A 21,107-nucleotide genomic window follows, 5' to 3' on the forward strand; every position below is an offset into this window, starting at 1 on the left:
CATTCTTCCCAGCAATGGATAAGGGTTCCAACTGCTCCACATCCTTACCAACACTTACTATTATCCATCATTTTGATGATAGCCATCCTAGTGGGAATGAAATGGTTTCCATTGTGGTTTTCGTTTGCATTTCTTTACTGACTATTGCCTTCAAGCATTTTATGTGCTTATTGGCCATTTATGTATCTTCTTTGTGGAAATGTCTGTTCAATTCCTTTGCCCATTTTTAAATTGCATTATTTATCTTTTTATTGCTGAGTTGTAAGACTTTTTAAAATACATCCTGCATAATACATCTTTATTAGATACATGATTTGCAAATATTTTCTACTATTCTGCGGTTTGTCTTTCAATTTCTTGTAGTATCTTTTGAAGCCCAAAAGTTTTCAGTTTTGATGAAGTCTAATTTATCCAGTTTTTTTTTCTTTAGTCCCACAGTTGCTTGGATACAGTGCCTGGATCCATTTTGACAATAAAAGGAGGCTAATAGCAAATGGGGACATATGAGAAAATGACAACTTTTCAGTTCACACTACTAATAAAATTATTTAGAAAATTGTCTTTCACTAGACAGTGTAATTTCTGTTGGTGGATACAAGCCAAATATGAATCACATACAAATCATCATCTTCTATTCCATTCATCTGGGTGGATTTAAGAAACAGAGTAATGGAGAATGTCATTCTAGAGGAAACCAGTTAGTATTTGTGCTATTTAAAATATGATTTCTAAATTGCTTAAGCCTATCTGTCAAAATCCAAACGGAACATTTAAAATCAGCATCATATAAAAGCAATACTCTGTGAAATGGTTTCTAAACTCTGAGTGTTTATCTTTCAGACCTAGCGTCTTAAAGCACAAAGACTGGAGAGACTGCTATGGCGGAAGAGTCGTCCCGCTTCCCCAGAAGTTTGTATTTGATTCATATGGGTACATTCCAAGGGACATAGGATCCAGGTTTGTCTTTTGGGATCTGGAATAAAAGAACAAATGTGGACGTTTGCAATTTGGAAAACATTTGTGACAGGTGAAAAATAGCATAAAACAAAACGAAACGAAACGAAACGAAACAGGATAAAAACCACGCAGAGGACAACCAGGACAAAGTGAGGCCTCAGAATGACAGCATGAGGAGGGTGCGAGGGCCGGACGGGACTGTGGGGCCGAACAGCTACAACAGTCATCATTTCACACTTGAAGGGGACAAATGAAAAGTGGAACTAGTCTCTGTGTTCCTCCATAGTGAAGAGATGATCCACGGGGCTGAGGACAAGCTGTAAGGGGTAGCACACAGAGCCAGCACTGACAGAAACAGTAGGAGGGGCTCTCCCCTCAATATAGGGAATACCTTGTATACAGTCGGAGGGGTCACTGTCAACAGCATGACTTTCTCCCACAGTTCAAGTCTCATCACTGAATGTGACCAAGGAGAGCTGAGAGGTTTGCTCCGCAGCGGTGTTGATGCATGAGGGATTCTGCTCTTGGGCTTGGGCCAGAAAGGGCCCCTCCCACTCTCCAGTTCAAATCAGGAATTACACACACTTTCTCAAGTATCTGACTGGACAGAGTGGGACAGACTGTTGGCGTGGCCCATATTCTTGGCCTGGGGGTCTTAGGTTCAGGAAACAGTTCCTGAACTCCCATTCCTGACCAATATATCCTGGGAAGCGAACAAAACCAAGGAGGAACACGTAACTGATGAAAGAGCAATGAACCTTCATTTTCAAGTGGTGTAGAACTGAGCCCCGCTGTAGGGCAGGCAGGACCAGGCTGATGAAAACCTGCACTCTAAGGGTCAGTCTGCTCTTCCCATGTTCAAATGCCCTCAGGATCCCTGTCACCTTTTTTTCCAAGGGAAAACACCGTGGTGAGTTAATAAAACCCGACTGCAAGGACAGGGAACAAAAATTCAGAATTTTATGAGCAGATCATACCATTTTTGTGAACTTATCTTCACAGGCCATTCTAATCTTCTCGGGTGTCAGGGGACTATTGAGCTTTAATGGTCCAAAGAGGCCTCTCTCCTGTCGGGCTGCATTCACCGCATCATGAATGGCAAAAAACACTGAACATCCCAGGAATATCCCAGACTCTCCTAGACCCTTGAAGAGAAACAAGTCAACCAGATTATGACTCTCTCTTTGTACCTCTATGTATATATATGTATATGTGCATCTATAGGTAAACATGTGTATAGATGCCTATATAAAATGTTCTTATTTTTAAAGATTTATTTATTTCACAGAGAGAGAGAGTGTGCACATGTGTGGGGGGGAGGGGGAGAGGGAGAGAATCCTCAAGCAGACTCTCCACTGAGAGTGGAGAATGGGGGGCTCAATCCCACACCCCATGAGATCACAAACCAAGTCAGAACCAAGAGTCAGATGCCCAACCAACTGAGCCACCCAGGTGCCCCTATAAAATATTATTATACATGTAACTTTTTTCTTTTAAAAAAGTAATTTGATATTTTAACCTAGTATTCTCATTCTTAGGATTCCTGCCTAAGGAAATGATGCCAAATGGAGAAAGCAGACATAGGTATGAGATGATTATTGCAAAACAAAAAATCAGATACAACCTGATGGTAACAGTAGTTCATGTTAGGCTCCAAAATTTGAAGTATTTAAAAAAAGTTGTAACAATGTTAAATTAATTTAAAATTAAAATATTTAATAGGGCCTTTTCTTCTATAAGGCTGGTAAAAACCTCAAACAACCAAGAAATGAAGGCACCTCCCCCAGCCCCCTGCACAGATATCACAAATCACATAAACATGCATTTATTTATCAAGCACAGCTCACCTTCGATGAATACAGGGTATTTGAGCTTTGAGACGGAGGCAATAAAGAAATGTGCAACTCTGTGGGGATGTCACAGATGGCAGGGATTTTATATTGGTTTGGACCACGAGTATACAGGACACCCTGAGGAGAATAATGCAGCTCCTCGATTGTATAAAGTCCCATGCCTTGAATAAATGCACCTTCAATCTGGGGGAGGGGGGAAGAAGAGAATTTCCATATATGAGAAAATACAACCAACAGGAGCATTTCAACTTCATGCTGTTTATTTGAATTTTTAAAATACAGCGCAAGAGGGTTTGCAGCATGTCCTGGAAGATGCCTCTGAAAGTTTACTTAGAAGTTTACCTCATTTCTGAACATCTTATTTGGTGCGCAGTTCAAAGGCAAAGGACTTGACTTTGAATCTCAATTTGGCAGTGAAAGTGTAGCCCTAGAAGAGGCCTCAAATAGCCTGTGGCCCAAAGGCCCTCCTTTTTCGGGCCATGAGCCAGAAGGAACCCTCTGACCCATCTGTCCATAGCCCCCAGCACACTGACAGGGCTTGGAGAGTCCCCTCCCCTCACCACAATCCTGGCTCGCAAGTGGGCGTGGCCTCTCATTCCTGGCCCCTGTTTCCTCGCTTGTTAGTTATATGAACTGTGTGCTCTCCGAGCTTCCTACACAGCTTTGAAACGCTCCAATTCTTAGATGTCAGCATGTGGACAAAATTGGCTTTCCACACATCTTCCTGACTTCTGGGTCTCCTCTGTGTGCCATTTTCTCCACCCCACCCTCCGGCCTACCTTGCGTCTATTTGCGGGGAGATTCTTCTCTAACACAATGTTAGATGAATCTTCCTTTTAAAAAGCCTAGATGACGCGCCAGGCCACCATCACCTCCACCTACTAAGGCAGGCGCCTGTCTCTGGAGCGCCTCCACCAACCCAGCCCCCTACTGGTCTCTGCCTGCAGCCACACCTTCCATTCCATTGACGGGCACGCAGGCACTCACCACTGTCGTCATGCCCCTCTCTCGCCCCCCATTACCTCTGATTTCCTGTCTTTCTTTAGGTCCTCCACTCTCCTCCCACCCAGAATGCCTTTTCTTGTTCATTCCCTAAACCTGGGGCCTCCCTGAAGCCTGTTTTGACTTCTTCAACCCACCCACTCTTCCCATTCTCCATGAACACGTGTCATGATTGGAGAGTACCTCCAATTATGTTCTAAACTGCCGGTAGTAAGCTGAATTGCCCATAGGTAGGAGACAGGAAAGGAAAGTGAGTGAAGCTTCCAGGTGAGTCCTGACTCATAGAATCACAGAGTACATGCTTCTCTTAAAAAAGGGAGCCAACCGACTTTTCCTTGTGGAAATGCAGCGCCAGTGTTGGCAAATTTTCTGTTTCCAAGAAACACTAGCCATTTGAATACTTAGGTAACACAGCCGGTGATTTTTTAATCTTGTCAATTATTTCAAATTTATTTATTTTTATTTTATTTTATTATGTTATGTTTCAAATTTAAACAAAAGAGAACTGTGGGCAAAACAGGCTACCTATTATTAATGGCTACTGCTGTAACTGTTTGATGTTATCCCAACCCGACTTTAAACTCCTCGAAGCTAGAGCCCATTGTATGCCCAAGACTTCACACTTAGCCTTCAGTCTACTTCTAATCCCAGAGGTGTGGGGCACATTCTGACACCTCGAGGCTTGCTTCTTCTGCCTCCCTCAAGCTCCTCAGTCACAGACTGCATGTCTCTTCAGAAACTACTTAAAACATCTTTGTTTCCTTCCCTTTTTTTAAACAGTAAGAGATTTGAGTTCTGTGGCTGGCCTGAATAGATGGATTCTGACTTACAGGGGCAGAAAACTACCATGACGAATAAGCCGGACAGAATGTTTTCCCTACAGACCCCCCCAGCGGTTCTGGCTTTTACAAATGGGGTTGAGGCAAAGCAGGTACACGTACCTGGCCTATGTCAAGGGCTGGATTTATGCTGCAGCCTACATCCATGACAATGTCTGTTCTGATGTTCTGGTAATAAAAAAGAGCAAAAATGTTTATTTTAATGAGTACAACTTAGGAGAGAAGGCTGAGAAACAGTTCCTGCCAGAGTGCCATTGGTATAGAACATTTTTGGGGCCACAATACATTTCAGGAGAAAGAATCAACAAAGATTTTATTGGGTCACCAGTCTATCTTGTATAACTTTCAAAATTATACACATACTCAACCAGCTTAAGCACTGATTTTTTTTTTTTTCTTCAGCAACAAGAGAGAAAAATATTTGACTTTGTTCCGGCCGAGTCATGTAACTTACTGAGTTCAACCCAGCGCAGCAGACATAATCTATGACACAGAAAATGTTTACAGCCCTCATGATCCTTGTTGAAAAACTCTGTGGCTACCATACAACCCAACATCCAGAGTCCAGCTGGCTGGGTGACGTTGACTGAAGCACAGAACTCAGGGTGCATCAGCCAAAAAGTCTCCAACTGTTAACTGCTGTTGTAGATTCTTCATTTTGAGAGCAGAGGAAAGATAAATCTAAAGCACAACTTGGTGACCAAAAGTTCCTGATAAGCTACAAATGAGGACTATGGCAGGCCCAGCCAGGTTACTGGTAATACCTTTGCTCTCCAGCAAGTCTGTACCTTCTTTTACTTGACATAATGACTTCTGCCATGACAAACAGATTCTACTTACAACTATTAATGGAACAAAGGAAACCCAAGAGTTTTCTTATTTGATTTGGGACTTTCATCTAACATTTTTCTTAAGAAAATTAGAGAGTGATCCAGAATGTTTTATTACAATAAAATAATAAAACACCTTTCTTCTTTAAGGACATTATGAAATGTAAAGTTCTCTGTGACACCATTTAGCAAGGCTGGCCTTCTGGCAGACCAATGGCCTCCATTACTGGTGAGGGGAGGTGCTCTCAAGTCTGCAGTGTTAGTAAAAGTTTTCGTTTGTCACTGTGTTTTGTTAGGGCTGAAGAGAGCATTTCTAGGTTGTGGTAGCCAGCCTCCAAGTGGCCTATGACGATCCCTGCATGCCGGGTTCACATCCTGATGGAGTCCCCTCCCACACTCTACCAGGGTTAGTTTGTGCGACAGACAGGATATATGGAAGTGCTAGCACATCACCTCGGTGTTAGGGTATGAAGGACTGTGGCTACTGTCTGGGTGCTCTCTCACTTGCTCACACTCTCTTGTTCCTTTGCATCAGTCCCTCTGGGTTTGGGGGCAGCTTACGTGTCCTGAGGACACCGAGACATCCCATAGAGAGGTCCTTGTGCTAAAGAATGGAAACTTCTGACCAAAAGCCAGTGAGAAACTGAGGCCTCCTGCCAACAAGCAGGTGATGGAGCTTGGATCAGATTTTCCAGCCACTGTGGAGCTTTGGGAGGACTGCGGCCCTCCTTGACAGCTTGATAGCAACCTTGTGAAATGCTGTCGGTTAATAAATATTTGTTATTTTCAGCTGCCAAACTTGAGAGTAATTTGTTACCCAGCAATAGATAAGTAATAAATAGATGTAGGTTCAAAGTGAGGGAAATTTTGTAGGAATAAGAACAATTCTAGGGGCGCCTGGGTGGCTCAGTTGGTTAGGCGACTGCCTTCGGCTCAGGTCATGATCCCGGAGTCCTGGGACAGAGTCCCACGTTGGGCTCCTGGCTCAGCAGGGAGTCTGCTTCTCCTTCTGACCCTCTCCCCTCTCATGCTGTTTCTCTCTCTCTCTCTCCCTCAAATAAAATCTTAAAAAAAAAAAGGACAATTCTAATAACATAAGGAGAATGACTGAGAAAGAGGCCTCAAGAGGCCTCCAGGGAGGGCCCCTGGTGGCATGTTACATTATAGCCCTTTACTTAGGGGTATACCTAACCTGAGCTACAGATCTAGCTTTTTTGAATGTATCTGATAAAAAGACTATTTAGCACATCTCTTAAGATTGTTCAACTAAGTTATAAGAACACACCTTAGAATTTCATACCAATTATTCATACTAATTATTACCTTGTTCTAAGATCTTAACAAGGCCAAGGCATATACAGATAAAGAAAACCCAAGTGATTAGGTTTTCACCAAATTTTTCTTTGAGGGAGAAGGTGATGTAGAAATTAGTCAGCCTGAGAGAACTTTCTACTGAACTAAAAGAGGACAGCTACTCTAGCATGAAAACCACGCTTAGAATGATCACTGTTTTGTCCCAGTCCAAGATTCCTCAAAAGTGGTCTGGTCTGGCTTAGAATCTGAACAAACCAGATACTTTACCAGGCAGGTCCAATAAAGGCATATACGGTTTCAAAGATTAGGCTGACTATAGTTTTAAAAAACATACATGCCAGAGACCTATTAAATGAAAACTTACATCTTATCATAATCCAAGATATAGTCACAAAGTATGTTGGGAAATACAAAGACCTTGAGCTTGCTTCTGGGTAGGTTTTGGGACAGATTCTCACATGACAGTTGTGAGGGTATCACAGTCCCATTGAATGTATTAATGATCATTTATTATTATAAACAGTGGCCAGTAAGTAGCTTCACTGTAGCTGGGTCCCCACAAGGACCCAGATAAAAGAGGAGAAACTCTCCTTGAAACAGAAGTGCATGTGTCTGTGTGTGTGTGTGTGTGTGTGTGTGTGAGAGAGAGAGAGAGAGAGAGAGAGAAAGAGAAACTGTGCGTATCTCCTCATTGCATCCCTTAAAAGCATAGGGATGCCCTTAAACTATCTAAAAAGCAGGATCTAGCTAGATAAAAGATATCAAAAGCTGGCCACTAACTTCCCTGGATTGGTCCTTGGTGCTTGTTAGCAGGTTATGGATGCTTACAAAATCCTTCAAAAATGTCATATGATGGCATTTTATGTAAGAGTTCAGGACTGCTGGTTAGACCAACAGTCTACATGAAAGCTCTCTTTAAGCTGTGTTTCTTCCTTGAAGTGGTTTCTTTCCCGATTCCATTTAAAAAGGCCAGGAAAATAAAGACAAGAGGCCGCCGGACATTTTCCATGGAAGCAACCACAATACCAAGGCAATTGCTGAGCTTCTAATTTTTTTCTGGTAACACAGAGAAACTATCCTTAGCCAAATACATGGTGCTCCTACGGTGCTCAGACAGATGTCATGTGTGGAATTTAGGTGTATCTGAGGTACAACTTGAAGACCTTCCCAACTGGTACTGACCTTATGAGCGCCTGTCAGGCAGTCTATTTCAACCTCGGAACAGGCAGCTCCATAAACAAAATATTCAAAAGGATGGCCTTCGCCTGTCTCCCAGTTCATGTTTGACTCATAGCCCCTGGAAGAAACAGAATTCTTGAGGAGCGTTGTTAAGTGACTCAGTCCCCTAACTGCAGACGCTGATGATTAAACAGATCCATGAGAGGCTGTGTTCAGTTTGCATGTACTTGTACAATGATGTGCCAGTATGTAGTGTGTGCGATAAATCTGTTGAATGAATATATACTTCTTTCTTATTAAATTTGCTTTGTCTGATAAAAACATTCAATTGCTCCTCACCAATGAATGACTCCTTATGCCTGGAAGTTAGCTGCTCACTCTGTGATTACCTGATCTATTACTTTTCGTTAATATTGAATCATGTCATCCTACTGTCATCAGGTTTGGGGAATTTCACCTGCATTTTAGACCAAACACTATTTCAAGGGTGCACATTCGCCTGTTCGTCTTCCTTCCGGCTCCAGGATTCAGCCTTCTGTTTGCAAGATCAGGCCCCTGGCTCTCATTCTTTGCTACTTCTCTGGTCTCCACGCCTGCTCTGTTCCTCACTCTTCCTCAAGGACACCAAATGGATGTCAGGGTGTAAGACACGCGCAGGCCAGCAGCTTGCCCGCACTTTCTCCCCTTCTCTCCTCTGCTTCCCCCGGCCTGGAGGTGGCCGTTCAAAACGCTTCTCACACTTACTCCTGATAGCTGACCAGTGCCCTGAGACTCCCTGGAGAACTAGCAGCATGACAAATCAGTTGAGATTTTCTGATTCACCCTGTTCTCTGATGGCTTTCATTTTCCATTAAAATAATCTGATAATCATTTTCCAAAGTAGGTGAGTGACAACTGTTCAGCGTCTTGACAACGTGCTTATTGTCATGTTTCTTCTTTTTTGCCAATCTAGAAGGTGTGAAATGGTGTTTATCTTATTATGGGTTTAATTTGCATCCTCTTACCTTCATCTCTTAACTTAAGGATACACTAAGTTTTCAACAAAACATCAGCCACTGCTGTGGGTTCTAAGCACTAAGCTCAGAGAACCCTCCAGTACCGCTCAGTAGGATTCAAATCATCAGCTCAAGCCGTATTTTATTTTATGTGCCTATTTTTCCCAACAGAAGCCTCTCTGGGCATTTGGATTAACTAGAAGCTAAATGTTGTATGTAACAGTGTGTTAATAGAAGGTCACCCAAATCAGTTTCTTTCCAAAATTGCAAATGGAAGTGAAACTCTTCCTCAAGCAACAGCTGCTATTTTTCATAACATGTGATTGAAAGGACTCTTTACCTGAAGTATCCAGTAGCTGAAAGACTAACGCTTTCATCAAAAGCAGCTTGTGCCTGGGAAATAAGAGGAAAGATGACACGATGATGATGTTTCAAGAAAGAATCGTTTGTGGCTTCAATCTTCGTTTCGCTCTAGGTGACATTCATCTAAGTACTAATAACCAGGAAGAGCCAAGATTAAGGTATTCCTTTCTGCATTCTCTGCCCTCGCGAGCACTTGCCATCACTGCCGTGAGTAACAGCACATGTTCGGGGCCTGTGACGTCCCGTGACTGCCCAGGTACGTACTGCCTTGCGTAGTCAGGACTAGAGCAGCCCACAGGTGTTCTGCTGATGAAGAACCTCACTCAGTCTTCTGGAAAGACAGCCTATCCACCGGGAATGTTTCAGGAGACAATGAGGTGGTTGGGTGTTTAGTTTTAGTACCAGGTATTCATTGGTCTTGGGAAAGTGGCATAATTTTGGTACATTGTACCACTGACATGGTAAGTTCTCCTGACTCTGCAGTGCACGTAGTTGACTAATAGACAGAAAAATGGGGGTTAGGTCCACGTCCCCAAGTCCGAGAAAGGAAAAGGTGAGGAGTGCAGCAGAAGAAAGCACGCTGAATGGTAGCATCTCTGCGGGCAGACGCCTGGCTGTCTTGCACGGTATCTCTCTTCAGTCAAGCTCTCTCTGCCTTTTGTTGGCTCGGAGAGCACAGGGCAGAGAGCAGAAATAAAGATGCCCCAAAAGGACTGAGAGCTCCCACGAATATGAATTACAGAATGAGTCCTAACTCTGTGGAAGAGCAGGACCCATTTCTAAGGAGGATTCCCCAAATGCTATTTCCCCTGACCGATGCTTTTAATGTGACATCCTCAGTCAGCCTGACACACACTCTCAGCTTTTACTGACATCCATTCCACACCATCTGGTACTTTATAACCTATTACTTTAAAAGTGTGCTAGTTGACTGCAGAATGTGCGTTTTCTCTGCCAACGGGGTTGTAAGTACATCGAAGGAAGCAGTTGAAATTTCCACTGCATTTAGTGCCTACTACTGGTTGAATACATATCCAGTGGCTTGGTTTCCTATTTCTAAATGAGTGCTTATGTGATTTTTTTACTTTTATAGAAGGACTGTAGTGTTGGCTTTCCATTTAGGAACGGTGGGACCCAAAGGAGAACAAAGAGACTTACAGCTATTATCTAGAAAATACCTGGGATCCATCGGAAGAAACATTAATTCGTTCTGGCTTAAAAACAAGGGCTTTGGGTAGAAAAACAATCTTTCTCTCTAATGGAGAATTTTCCCAGATGCAAGAGTTCCTCTACCATATTATGAAAACGTTTCCACGTGCAGAGAGCCAAAAGGCCTCTACTTATCGTTATGTACCTGTAGTACCTTTTAAAGTGCCATTTCAACTGATATTTAATTCACACATTTTTCCTCCCTCCTTTTTTCCCCAACATAAAACACAAAACTAACAGTGATTCTCACCCAATCCTTCCAGGTGCCTTGAGGATTCTTGCTGATGATGGGTTCAAGGCGTTTTAGAAGAGTCTGACAAGCATCCTAGGGATTATTTTTTAATTAAAATTATTATCATAATTTCAGGCAAACACTAATTTCAAAACCATAAGATATGTGTCATTACAGAGTTTGTTTAGGAGGCCCACAGGACACAGAGAAGGTAGAGACCGACCCTTTAAGAGGCGATGTGAAAGGTTTTCCAGGGGTGGGGTTGAAGTGTGAGCTGGTCTTGACGATGAACCGTCTAAGTTGGGGGGCCTATAATCCATGCTAAGAGGTCAGGACTTAACAGAAAAACTGATGGCAAACCCCCGACCGCTGTTTTTAAACACAGCGTGGTCAGTTTTATTTTGTGGGAAAGCTCACTCTGTCAACATGAAGCCAGAGTGAAAGGCAATAAAACTCCAGTGGAGAGACGGAGCCTTGTAATGGTCCTGGCAAGAGGTGGGAGTCTGAATCCAAGCAGCGATGCTCCCAGAAAGTGGATGTCGAAAGACACAGAGCTATTTCTGAGTGGAATGGAAGGATCCATGAGATGTCAGGAGTGAGGGAGGAAAGGAGACGGATTTCCAGCTCAGGAGAGCAGCTGGTTATTGTACCATGTACTGAGCCTGACGCTGGCGGAAAGCACGGTTTTCACCAGGAGGGTGTGAGAAGGAGGTAAGAACTGGATTAAATCTCAACATCTTCTGAGCTCCACCCATGTTCCTGGCCTGGTGGGGCTAATGATTTGGATGCCATGGCAATGATTTTTACCTTTACTGCCAGCCCGTTGAGATCGGCCACCACGGAACCTCCAGAGATGTTTGTGTTAGGGACAGTTTCTGTGCTTGTCCCACGCAGGTGGATATTAGACATTGGCATCCTTAATTCACGACTAACCACCTGAATTTTAGAGGAGAGATTCTTTTCACATTACTTTGTTTAGTCACAGACCTGTGCATATACCCACACAGTAGCCCATGTGTGAGCCCCCATACATGCAACAGGGACAGGCGGGTAGAACCATGAATTCCTCCAGCCACAAAAAGTTCTTTTCTAAAGACCCTGTATAGCTAGTTTGGACCCTAAACCTTGAGCACACATTCTTGTTTCTTTGACTTTCTTATGTGCAATAGCATCAGGAAAAGGAGGCAAGGCCCCAAGTCAACACAGGAGGAGATGCTTCACATCTTCATGAAATCAACACCTTGAGGCCTTTCCTACCACCTCACTCTGCAAAATTCTAGCAAAGGCTCTATAATCAGAAAAATGCAAATCAAGGCAATAATGAGATATTATCCTTCACAGCTATTAAATTATCTAAGGTTTTTAAAAAAGCCATAACGGATAAAGTTGGTTAGTGGTGTAATGAAATGCATACTTTCTGGAAAACAATTTGGTAGTAAGTGTCCGTGATTTAAGATACACTCTATGACCCAGGAATCCCATTTCGGGAAATCTATTTTAAGAAAATAGTCATTAATTTGATGACAGGTTTACATACAAACATATTAACTGAAGTATTCAACAACTGGGGATGGTTAAATAAATTATACATACATCCACAAGCAGCCATTAAAAAGCATGATTGCAAAGAATTCTTAAGCACAGGAGGAAGTGCTCACTCTATATCAGATAGATAGGTGGGAAAAAAAAAAAAAAAAACCAGAAACAAGCACAGGGGAAAAAAAGAGAGAGAGAGACAAACCAAGAAACACACTTTTAACTATAGAGAACTGATGGTTATCAGAGGGGAGGAGGCGGATGGGTTAAATAGATGACAGAGATTAAGGATGCACTTGTCCTGATGAGCACTGGGTGTTATATGGAAGTGCTGAATCACTATATTGTATACTTGAAACTAATATTACCCTGTATGTTAAACTGATATAACTGTATGTTAACTAACTGAAATTTAAATAAAACACACACAAAAAAACAGGATACAAAAAATTATATAAACAGCATGTTAGCAATTTATGAAAAAATAAAGACCTCAAAACAGTGCTTATTGCTAACTGGTGAAACTGTTCAGAGTCTTTTTAACAATTTTTTTTGCCCCTTCCAAATGTTTTAAAATCTTTAATATTACTATTCTTCACAAAACAGAAACAGTACCTAAAAATTAATCTAAAGGGAATGAGTCAAAAAACAGGTAGACTTTGATTAGAAATATCCAATGTGATTTATATTATCAATTGCTCCGAGTCCTAAAAAGGGCGAGAAATGATGCAATACATCAGCATCTACACATCTTACTAGCCAGCAAAGGTTTAAAAAAGACAACTCACTTGTTAATACTGGTGTCCCCCTCTTGGTGAAAGTTTGAGAGTCTCTTGGTTTTTACAAAACACCTACATTGGTACTTGTTTTTGCTCACTGAAATAAATCTGAAGAGGATTTTCACTTTTAATAAAAAAGGTGAAGAGCCAAGATAGCGTTCAGTGTTTGCTTGGCAGCGGAGGGCTGCAGAAGCAGTGCTCACCCCCAGCAGGGAGAGCAGAACCCCAAGCTCCTGCCCGGGGCCACACTCAGCATCTCAGCATCAAACTGCCAGAGCTGTGAACTGCATCTGTCACCATCTGTGCTTTATCTCCATTTATGTTGTGCGTCCATCAGCAAATCAGAAAATATTGAGAGGTAATTTTGGGGGCTCTGGGAAGACTCAAAAATATTTTCATATAAATTTTTTTTTTTCGATAGAGAGCACAGATAGGCAGAGCAGCAGGCAGAAGGAGAGGGAGAAGCAGGCTCCCCACCGAGCAAGGTGCCTGATTCGGGGCTCCATCCCAGGACCCTGGGATCATGACCTGAGCTGAAGGCAGACGCTTGACTGAGCCACCCAGGCACCCCTATTTTCATATAAATTAATGGTAATTACATCTTTGCTTTATGCCATTTTGGTTTACAAAAGGTTTCAAAGCAATGCTCTGTTTGCAGATGGTGGGAGAGACTTGCTTACCCAAAGGAAAGCAACAAATAAAGACACAATCTTCTATAGCAATAAGACAACCTGAGACTCTTCTGCCACGTTCTTTTAGGACATTCAGTTACAAAACCGGCTGGTTTACCCAGTTTCTGTTAACAGCTTAACAGTTTAAGCTGTCAAAGCTAAAATCTCATATCTTTTTCATTTTGGAACAGAAAATACACATGCTTGGTTTCTCTCTCATACACACAGCTACAAGCACACATCCAACTTAATCCAACTAGTTGCATACTTACCTGAATCATTTTAGTGTGGACGCCCTGGCCCATTTCGATCCCACCGTGAGTCACCAGCACAGACCCATCCAGGTAAATGTGAACCAAGGCAGCAGCCTATCCAGAAAAGATGACAAGGGTTTCCATGATCATTTGGACTGATATTATCATATGTCTCATCAATTAAAACATTTTCTCTGGAGAGTAATGTATAGAATTGTCAAATCACTAACATAACAATAAAAAAAATTAAATAAGTAGGTGAAGAAATAAGCAAAGAAGTAAAAAAGTGAGTGAGTGGGGGTGCCTGGGTGGATCAGTCAGTTGAGTGTCTGCCTTCGGCTCAGGTTATGATCCCAGGATCCTTGGATTCAGCCCTAGTCTAGCTCCCTGCTTAGCGGCGAGGCTGCTTCTCCCTCTCCCCGTGTTCTCCCCTCCCTTCCTGCTCGTGTTCTCTCTCGCTCTCTCTCAAATAAATAAATAAAATCTTTAAAAAACAAACAAACAAAAAAAGAATTGTCAAATCACTATATGGTACACCTGAAGCTAATATAACACTGTATGTTAATTATACTGGAATTAAAATGAAAAACATGTAATAAACTGTTCTAAGCTCAAAGACATACAGAACAGGCCATGGACAGAACCTGACCCACTCTGTCATCTGCCAACCCTTATTTAGTAGTTTAATGTTAACCAGATGTCAGCATAAAAACTGTCCTCAAAAACCAAATATGTGCTGCACTGTCAGTCTATTCTAGAAGGTATTAAAAAGTACCAGATGAAAAATAAATAAATAAATAAATAAATAAATAAATAAATAAATAAAACAAAATATTTTCCCTGGGAACGACCCCTTCCTTTCCATCTCCTGCTGAAATACGCACACTTTTCCCAGTGCCCTGAGAACACTGAGCAGAGCCAGGTCAGTGCTGGGGCTTTGAGGCTGGGGCAGGATGACCCTCCTTAAATGCTATTTCCTCATAAGGACATTTGAGGATCTCCTAATCCAGAGTGGAACAACAATCTAGGTTTGGGGTTTGGTTTTTTGTGGGGGGGGGTCAGTTGTAAAATGCCAAGTTAAGTGCAGATAGGTTGGGGCAGGGGAGAATTGTTTACATGAACACATAATCCCATAGTTGTAGGTATGACAGAGAGAAGCAAAAACAAAAACCCAAGTAATATGGGACAGACAGACATTGTTTGCTGCAAAATGAGCCAAGCCTACCCCAAATTATCCTGGCACAGAATTATAGGGCTTTAGTTGGAAGGGAACCTGGAAGTAATCTTATCTAACTGTATAGCTCCCCACAGGGACCCAGAAAGAACTAAACTGCTAACACAGAATTAAAGGCTGCTGTAATCAGAAACATCCAGACTCTAGCTAAAAATGTTTTATAATCAACACCAATGTGCCTTCTTGCAATTTTGTCCATGCTAGACTAAGGGGGATGAAGATATCCCAGGAGGCTGCAGAAAACAAGGATGGCCTTTTCACTTTGCGTCTCCAGTGTAAGAGTAGTATTAACAGCATGTGGTCCTAGCGAAAATGTCCCAGTGATTCCACTGTGGTTTAGGAAGCCCTGCAAGGCACACTTCTGTAGTTGTTCAACTGGGAAATGCCAACCTCACAGGTGTGGTCTGGGCCAGCAAGGGGTGACTTAAAGCTCTGTCAGCTAGTTTCTTAATATCTAAGCTTGTAGGCAGCATGGCACAAAAATCGAGGATTTGTAAAGGCAGGGTCTTCAGAAAATTCTAGTAACAAGCTAATAGGTATACAACGAAGCGAAAATTTTAGTAAACCTTCATTACTCAGATTACCAATAAACAACCCTGGTCATAAGTGAAAGTCAATGAAATCACATGACAATTACCAGATACACCCAAGGAATGAACTACATTCCTTGATCGATTCTCTGATGACCAGAAGGACCTTTATTGCCACTTGTGGGCCATGAGCCACACTTGGAGGACTGCCTCTTTACTGGTACCCAAAGGTTTACATGACTCCAGTGAAACAGAAGCTTCTAAGACACTGACAGTGAAAATGGGCTCAAGTTACCCCCAGCAGGTGTACCCTAGGGATGTATTGGTCAAATAGGGACATAGGGATAACCTTTCTCAGCCTGAAGGAGAATCTTAGAACCTTGAGGAAGGCATTGTTGCCATGATAATCATACCCAAGATCCTTGGGAGGATGCAGCAGAGTGTTTTACTGTTTGTTCACTCATCACTCCTGGAGATATCATCTTGTGATCCCGACCATTTGTTCTCAAAACAGTAAAGCTAGGGAGTGGCATCCCCTACAGAGAGCCTAGTGCTGGCTGCCCCAGCTGCTCATCAGATGCCCAGGGATGGCTGCAAGGGCTGCTCCGGGCTCCATTCTCCACCACTTTACTGCTCTCTGCTAGAATGGAAGCCCCCTGAAAGGAAGGGCCATGTCCTAAGGCATCCTTGGAATGCAACATAGTATCTCACACATAGTAAGTGCCCAATAAAAGTCTGATAAACGAGTTTACAACAGCATAAAGATTTGATCTGTTTCTGAACTTTTAAAGTCTGTATTGGCCTCCTTGGCTCTGCAAGCAATTCAGAAGTTGCTTGTGGGAATTTGTAGCTGCCACATGCACCAGAGCCACAATCACAGTGGCTTGTGCAGTTCCTCCATGGCGTGACCCTGCTGGCCACGGGGCTCGGCCCGCGTGGGACTGCTGAGGAATTTGTTCCCTGTGCTGCTGCCATCCCCTCGGGGCACTGAAAATATCAAATTTGGTTCAGTTAAGTGGCACCACCGGAGGGTCCATTGTTACTGCCACAAAGCAAAATTCTGCAAAGCTTCATCTGTGAAATCAGCACGACTGGAGCATGAGAACAGATGGTTCTCCGACACAAATCGGGAACCTAGTCTGTGAAATCTAAATCATCCAGCAGGGGCTGCCGGGGTTGGTGAGCAGTTTGCTTGTGTTCCACAGATTCCCAAAATGTCTCAGGCACTGGAGCATTTGAGTTTCCACCCTGTGTCGGGCGCCATGCTAAGGTACTGGGGATGCAGAGTTTAATTAGGTCTTGTCTGCTCTTCCATGTCCCGACGCTAGTCCTTAAATACATCGGAGGGGAGGTATGCGTGAGCCCCACAGCTGTCGAAGGCACAAGGGCTGCCCCTGCTCAGGGAGATGGCACGGGATGATGAAGACATGTGACCAGACCATCTCAAAGTCCACTCCTCATGTTCTGTGGCTTAAGAGCTGGATGTCCTTGGGCCAGAGAATGAATACCTATGGGCTTCAGGTTCTCCTTCTATAAAACAGAATCATACCTACCCAACGAAGGTGAAGTGGGGCATTACGAATCCCCCAGCCTTGGGCCTTCTAATATCCTTCCTAGTTCTTTCCCTCCTCTGTTTGGTTTGCTTCGGGATCACCTTTTGGCACACGGCTTCCAGGGAGCAGCTTGACCGATCGGACTCCTCGATCCGGCCCCACACCAGTGTTTCCAGCATGGCCACTGGTCTCTGGGGAAGATGGGTAGGCTGGTGGTCTGAGAATGAAGTCGTACTGCTGGCTGTGGTCTGGTTTCCTCCCAGCTGAGCTGAATCCCACCTCAGTTCCCTCCAAATGGTGCCACGGAGAGGCAGCTTGATGGAGCTGAGAAAACACTGCTCCTGGATCCTCTCAGACACAAATCTCCAGATAGCCGCCCCCCCACCCCCACGCTCTAGATGTGGGGCTTTAGGCAAGTTATTTTAGCTCTTGAAGCCTCGGTTTCCTCACCACTAAATGACGCTACAAATCTTATAGGTTGTCCTAGGGGTTGAATGAGACAAAATCTAAAAGGGGTGCTCAGTAATTATCATTATTTCTTAGACAAAAAATTTTTGAGAAATTTCTGATACGGGAAATGGGCCAGGTCTGGTCTACTGTGGAGACCAGATGTTGGGTAAGGGCAACAGTTAAATAGAGACACCCTACCGCATCTACCACAGTTACGCCCTGGGGTTGCCAGTAGGTCTGTAAACGACAGGGACTCTTTTACCCAGGGGTCCTGGCTGGTCTGCTCAGGGACAGATTGAGCAGACTCATGTCTTCGTCAGCTGCTCGCTAATCAGTCTAACCCCCAAACCAAGATTCACTGCTAACACTCTCCTAATGGTGGTTTTGTCCTCTCCCCTCCTTCTGAACAATCTTTATTCCTCGCGCACAGCCTCCTGACCGTCTCCCTCGTAGGGGTAAATCGTGTGCAGAGGACTAAACATCTCTGTGTCGTTTCTGCTGTCACAAACAGGCGAGGAATGGGAGGGCTGCACAAGAGACCACGACTGGTATTGTTACGATGTTCCTCGGAGCCGCCACTGGTCTAACCGAGCGTGGAATATTCTCAGGATCATGCCAAAGCCGAGCCAGGATGGTCAGGTGGACGGGCCAGCACAGGGATGGAGGAAGACGCTTCCTGCCCATTTGTTTTGGCCTCCCCCTCCCCTCCCTCTGCACACAGCGCACTTACTAGCACTCCCCACAGCTCCGCCCCCATTTACCCCTCATCTGTCATCACTCAAAGCACCTGCCATTCCTTCTTCACAGCTCAGGGAAAGGTGTGAATTCTGCAGAGGGGAGTGGCCACAGTTTTGAGGGCTCCGCCGCCTTCTGTACATACATGTGCGCATACGCAGACGTACGTGTAGGAACGCAGATTACAAGGGTCCCACAGACCACCAGCTGTTCGGGTACGTCTCAGTCAAGAACGAGGGGGCAGATGCATGCAGCAAGTGGGATGTGGCAAACAAAAACAAGCAGGGAATAATCAACTGAAGAAACTACAAGAACAAATTTCTTCACATTTTTAACAGCTAAGAAGTGAGCAAATTTCTAAAATTCTGTTTTAAAAAATTATTTAAGTTACTCTTCTGGGTTTAGTTTATCCCACCCTCCAGAAGCCAAATGCCGTGCAGCTTCCCATTTCTATTTCGTGGTCCAGTGACACTGCAGCACAGAGGGGCTGCAAGAGGAGCGCTGGCAGTCATCCATCCCACCATCTTACTTCAAACTTGAGTGATCTGGGCCCACAGCAAGTTGACTCAGTTGCTTAATGCCAGGACCAAAAGCAGATACCACGTCTCCCGATTTCCCAGCAAGAATGCTTGTCACTAACCCTGGGGATTCCTGCAAAGGAGCTCTTATCTCCTCTGGAGAAAGCTAGCTTGATGGAGGACAGCTCTGGGGAAGGCTTACAAACAGGCATTGCAAGCCTATGGCTAATTCACCTTCACAGAAAGTCTCCCCAACACCTTCTGATTGGTCTGTTTGGAGAACTGACCTGACCCATAGCAACTGAGCCAAGGCCAACAGGAAACTTCAGGGGTACCATGGCCAACCCTTTTTTCTTCCAATAATTCTCTGAGTTGAATTTTTCCACAACCTCTTTCCTCAGGGAGTAGGAAGACATGGCCATACATTCTTTCCAACACTGAATCAGGTTCTTGGCATTAATCTCTTGTTTGTAGGGTGTCTGATCAATTTCCTTGTACATGTTTATCATTCGGACCTATAAAAGAAAAGGAGATCAAAACGGGAGGCAAGGCAACAGATGTAGTGTCGTCCATCCACTGTCCTCCTAGTCAAGTTCTGCTCATCCCATCAGGCCCAAACTGAGTTCCACTTACTCCTTGTTGAAGCCCTTCCTGAAACCTTCTCTACCTGAAGCCTCTATCTAATATGTTAGCACTTAACAGGCTTTCTATGCTGCTCTGGTATAAGTTCAAAGGGAGGCATCCTTTCATTATATTTCTTATATAACTCAGTATAGTCCTGGTACACTGTAGACTCCTCTAATTCTAGTTGCATTTGTGAACATCTGTTGAAAGGTAATCCTGAATTTAACTTCCAGGCTACATGATCTACACAATTTGGATTGTTCAGCTGTGGCAAGACAAGACTGCTCATCCTAGTTATCGGTTATGTTTAAACAGATAACTAGGATGAAGAACAAATGAAGATTCTTTTTTTAAGATTTATGAGAGAGAGAAAGAGACAGTGAGCGAGCAAGCGAGCACAAGCAGGATGGGCAGAGGGAGGGAGAGAGAGCATCTCAAGCACTCTGTGCTGAGTACGAAGCCTGACTTGGGGCTCGATCGCTCAACCCTGAGATCATGACCTGAACTGAAACCAAGAGTCAGATGCTTAACCCGCTGAGCCATCAGGTGCCCCAGGGAAGGCAGTGTTTTTTTAAGGGTGGCTGTTTTCTGCTCCAACTTCCCCAGGGGTGGAAGGAGGTCATTATCTAGTTCTCCCTATGCTACCAAAGGCACCAGCATATCTGGGAAGGAGGCTGTGCTGAGACGACCAGAAGGGAAGAGCAGGGACCCCCAGGAGTTCAAGAAACATAAAGGAAATGGCTCCCGCCTAGGGCCACCGATTCTAACATCGAATGGAAAGAAGAAGGCAGATGAAGTGGGGACTGGGGCTTTCCAAGGTTCACTGCAGCATGGGGCAGAGGCATGAGGAAACCTGCCAGAGGTGCCAGCTCAGGGCGGCTGGCAATGCAACCCACCCTCACAGAGGCTGTCCATTTGTGAGAGAGCTAGCACAAATGGAGCCCACAGGAACATACTTGAAAAGTGGCCACATCTCAGCAAGGAGGGGCCGAGAGCTTGCTGGGCAGAGGCTGTTTCCTCTGGTCCTCCTCTCCCTCTCTGCCCCAACAGCAAAGCAGAAGGCACAGAGCCGGGAGAGGGGGGTGGGGGACGCACGCCGTGTCTCCCCACCCTAACTCAGCTCCAGGATTCTGAGTGCAAGAGGCATGGGGGTGGGGTGGGGGGCACAGAGCTTGTTAATGAATGAAACTGGGACCGAGACTTAAGGAACAGAAAGGAAACTATTTTAGTAACTGAAATGACTGAAACATTCTGACAGCTGCCTGAGACGTTCAGGAAGCAGAAAAAAGAAGGGCTTGACAGACTCGGTGGCAGCAATTATATCCCTGGCCGATGGAGACTTCTCACTGAATGAGCTGGAATCCAAAGCTCCCTCTTCAATATCCTCTGTCTCCAGGATTTTTGGGAAAGAGCCTGAGTAGGGTCACTGAACTTTGGAGTCCAAGCTCTG

At 44.1% G+C, this 21,107-nt stretch overlaps 1 protein-coding gene across 5 annotated transcripts in view; it reads right to left on the bottom strand.

The window, feature by feature from the left end:
• Positions 1-353: 353 nt before the first annotated feature.
• Positions 354-21,107, bottom strand: part of LOC112807663 (aldehyde oxidase) — a 78,938-nt gene continuing 58,184 nt past the window's right edge. For 3 of the 5 annotated variants that reach the window (XM_073880287.1, XM_073880291.1, XM_073880293.1), the window contains 10 exons: positions 19,321-19,548; positions 14,032-14,127; positions 11,581-11,709; positions 10,792-10,866; positions 9,310-9,362; positions 7,978-8,092; positions 4,754-4,819; positions 2,805-2,993; positions 1,935-2,102; positions 354-973 (listed from right to left, as the gene is read on the bottom strand). In XM_073880287.1, coding sequence (XP_073736388.1) covers positions 923-973; positions 1,935-2,102; positions 2,805-2,993; positions 4,754-4,819; positions 7,978-8,092; positions 9,310-9,362; positions 10,792-10,866; positions 11,581-11,709; positions 14,032-14,127; positions 19,321-19,548 — 1,170 coding nt within the window. In that variant the 3' untranslated portion in view covers positions 354-922. Of the gene's footprint in view, positions 974-1,934; positions 2,103-2,804; positions 2,994-4,753; positions 4,820-7,977; positions 8,093-9,309; positions 9,363-10,791; positions 10,867-11,580; positions 11,710-14,031; positions 14,128-19,320; positions 19,549-21,107 lie in introns of those variants that run through there. The other 2 variants (XM_073880292.1, XR_012374672.1) reach the window with 2 other exon arrangements.

The sequence above is a fragment of the Callorhinus ursinus genome, unplaced genomic scaffold, assembly GCF_003265705.2.
Source record: "Callorhinus ursinus isolate GAN/ISIS: 27379988/994484 unplaced genomic scaffold, GSC_fseal_2.0 scaffold2, whole genome shotgun sequence".
NCBI classification, from domain to species: domain Eukaryota; kingdom Metazoa; phylum Chordata; class Mammalia; order Carnivora; family Otariidae; genus Callorhinus; species Callorhinus ursinus.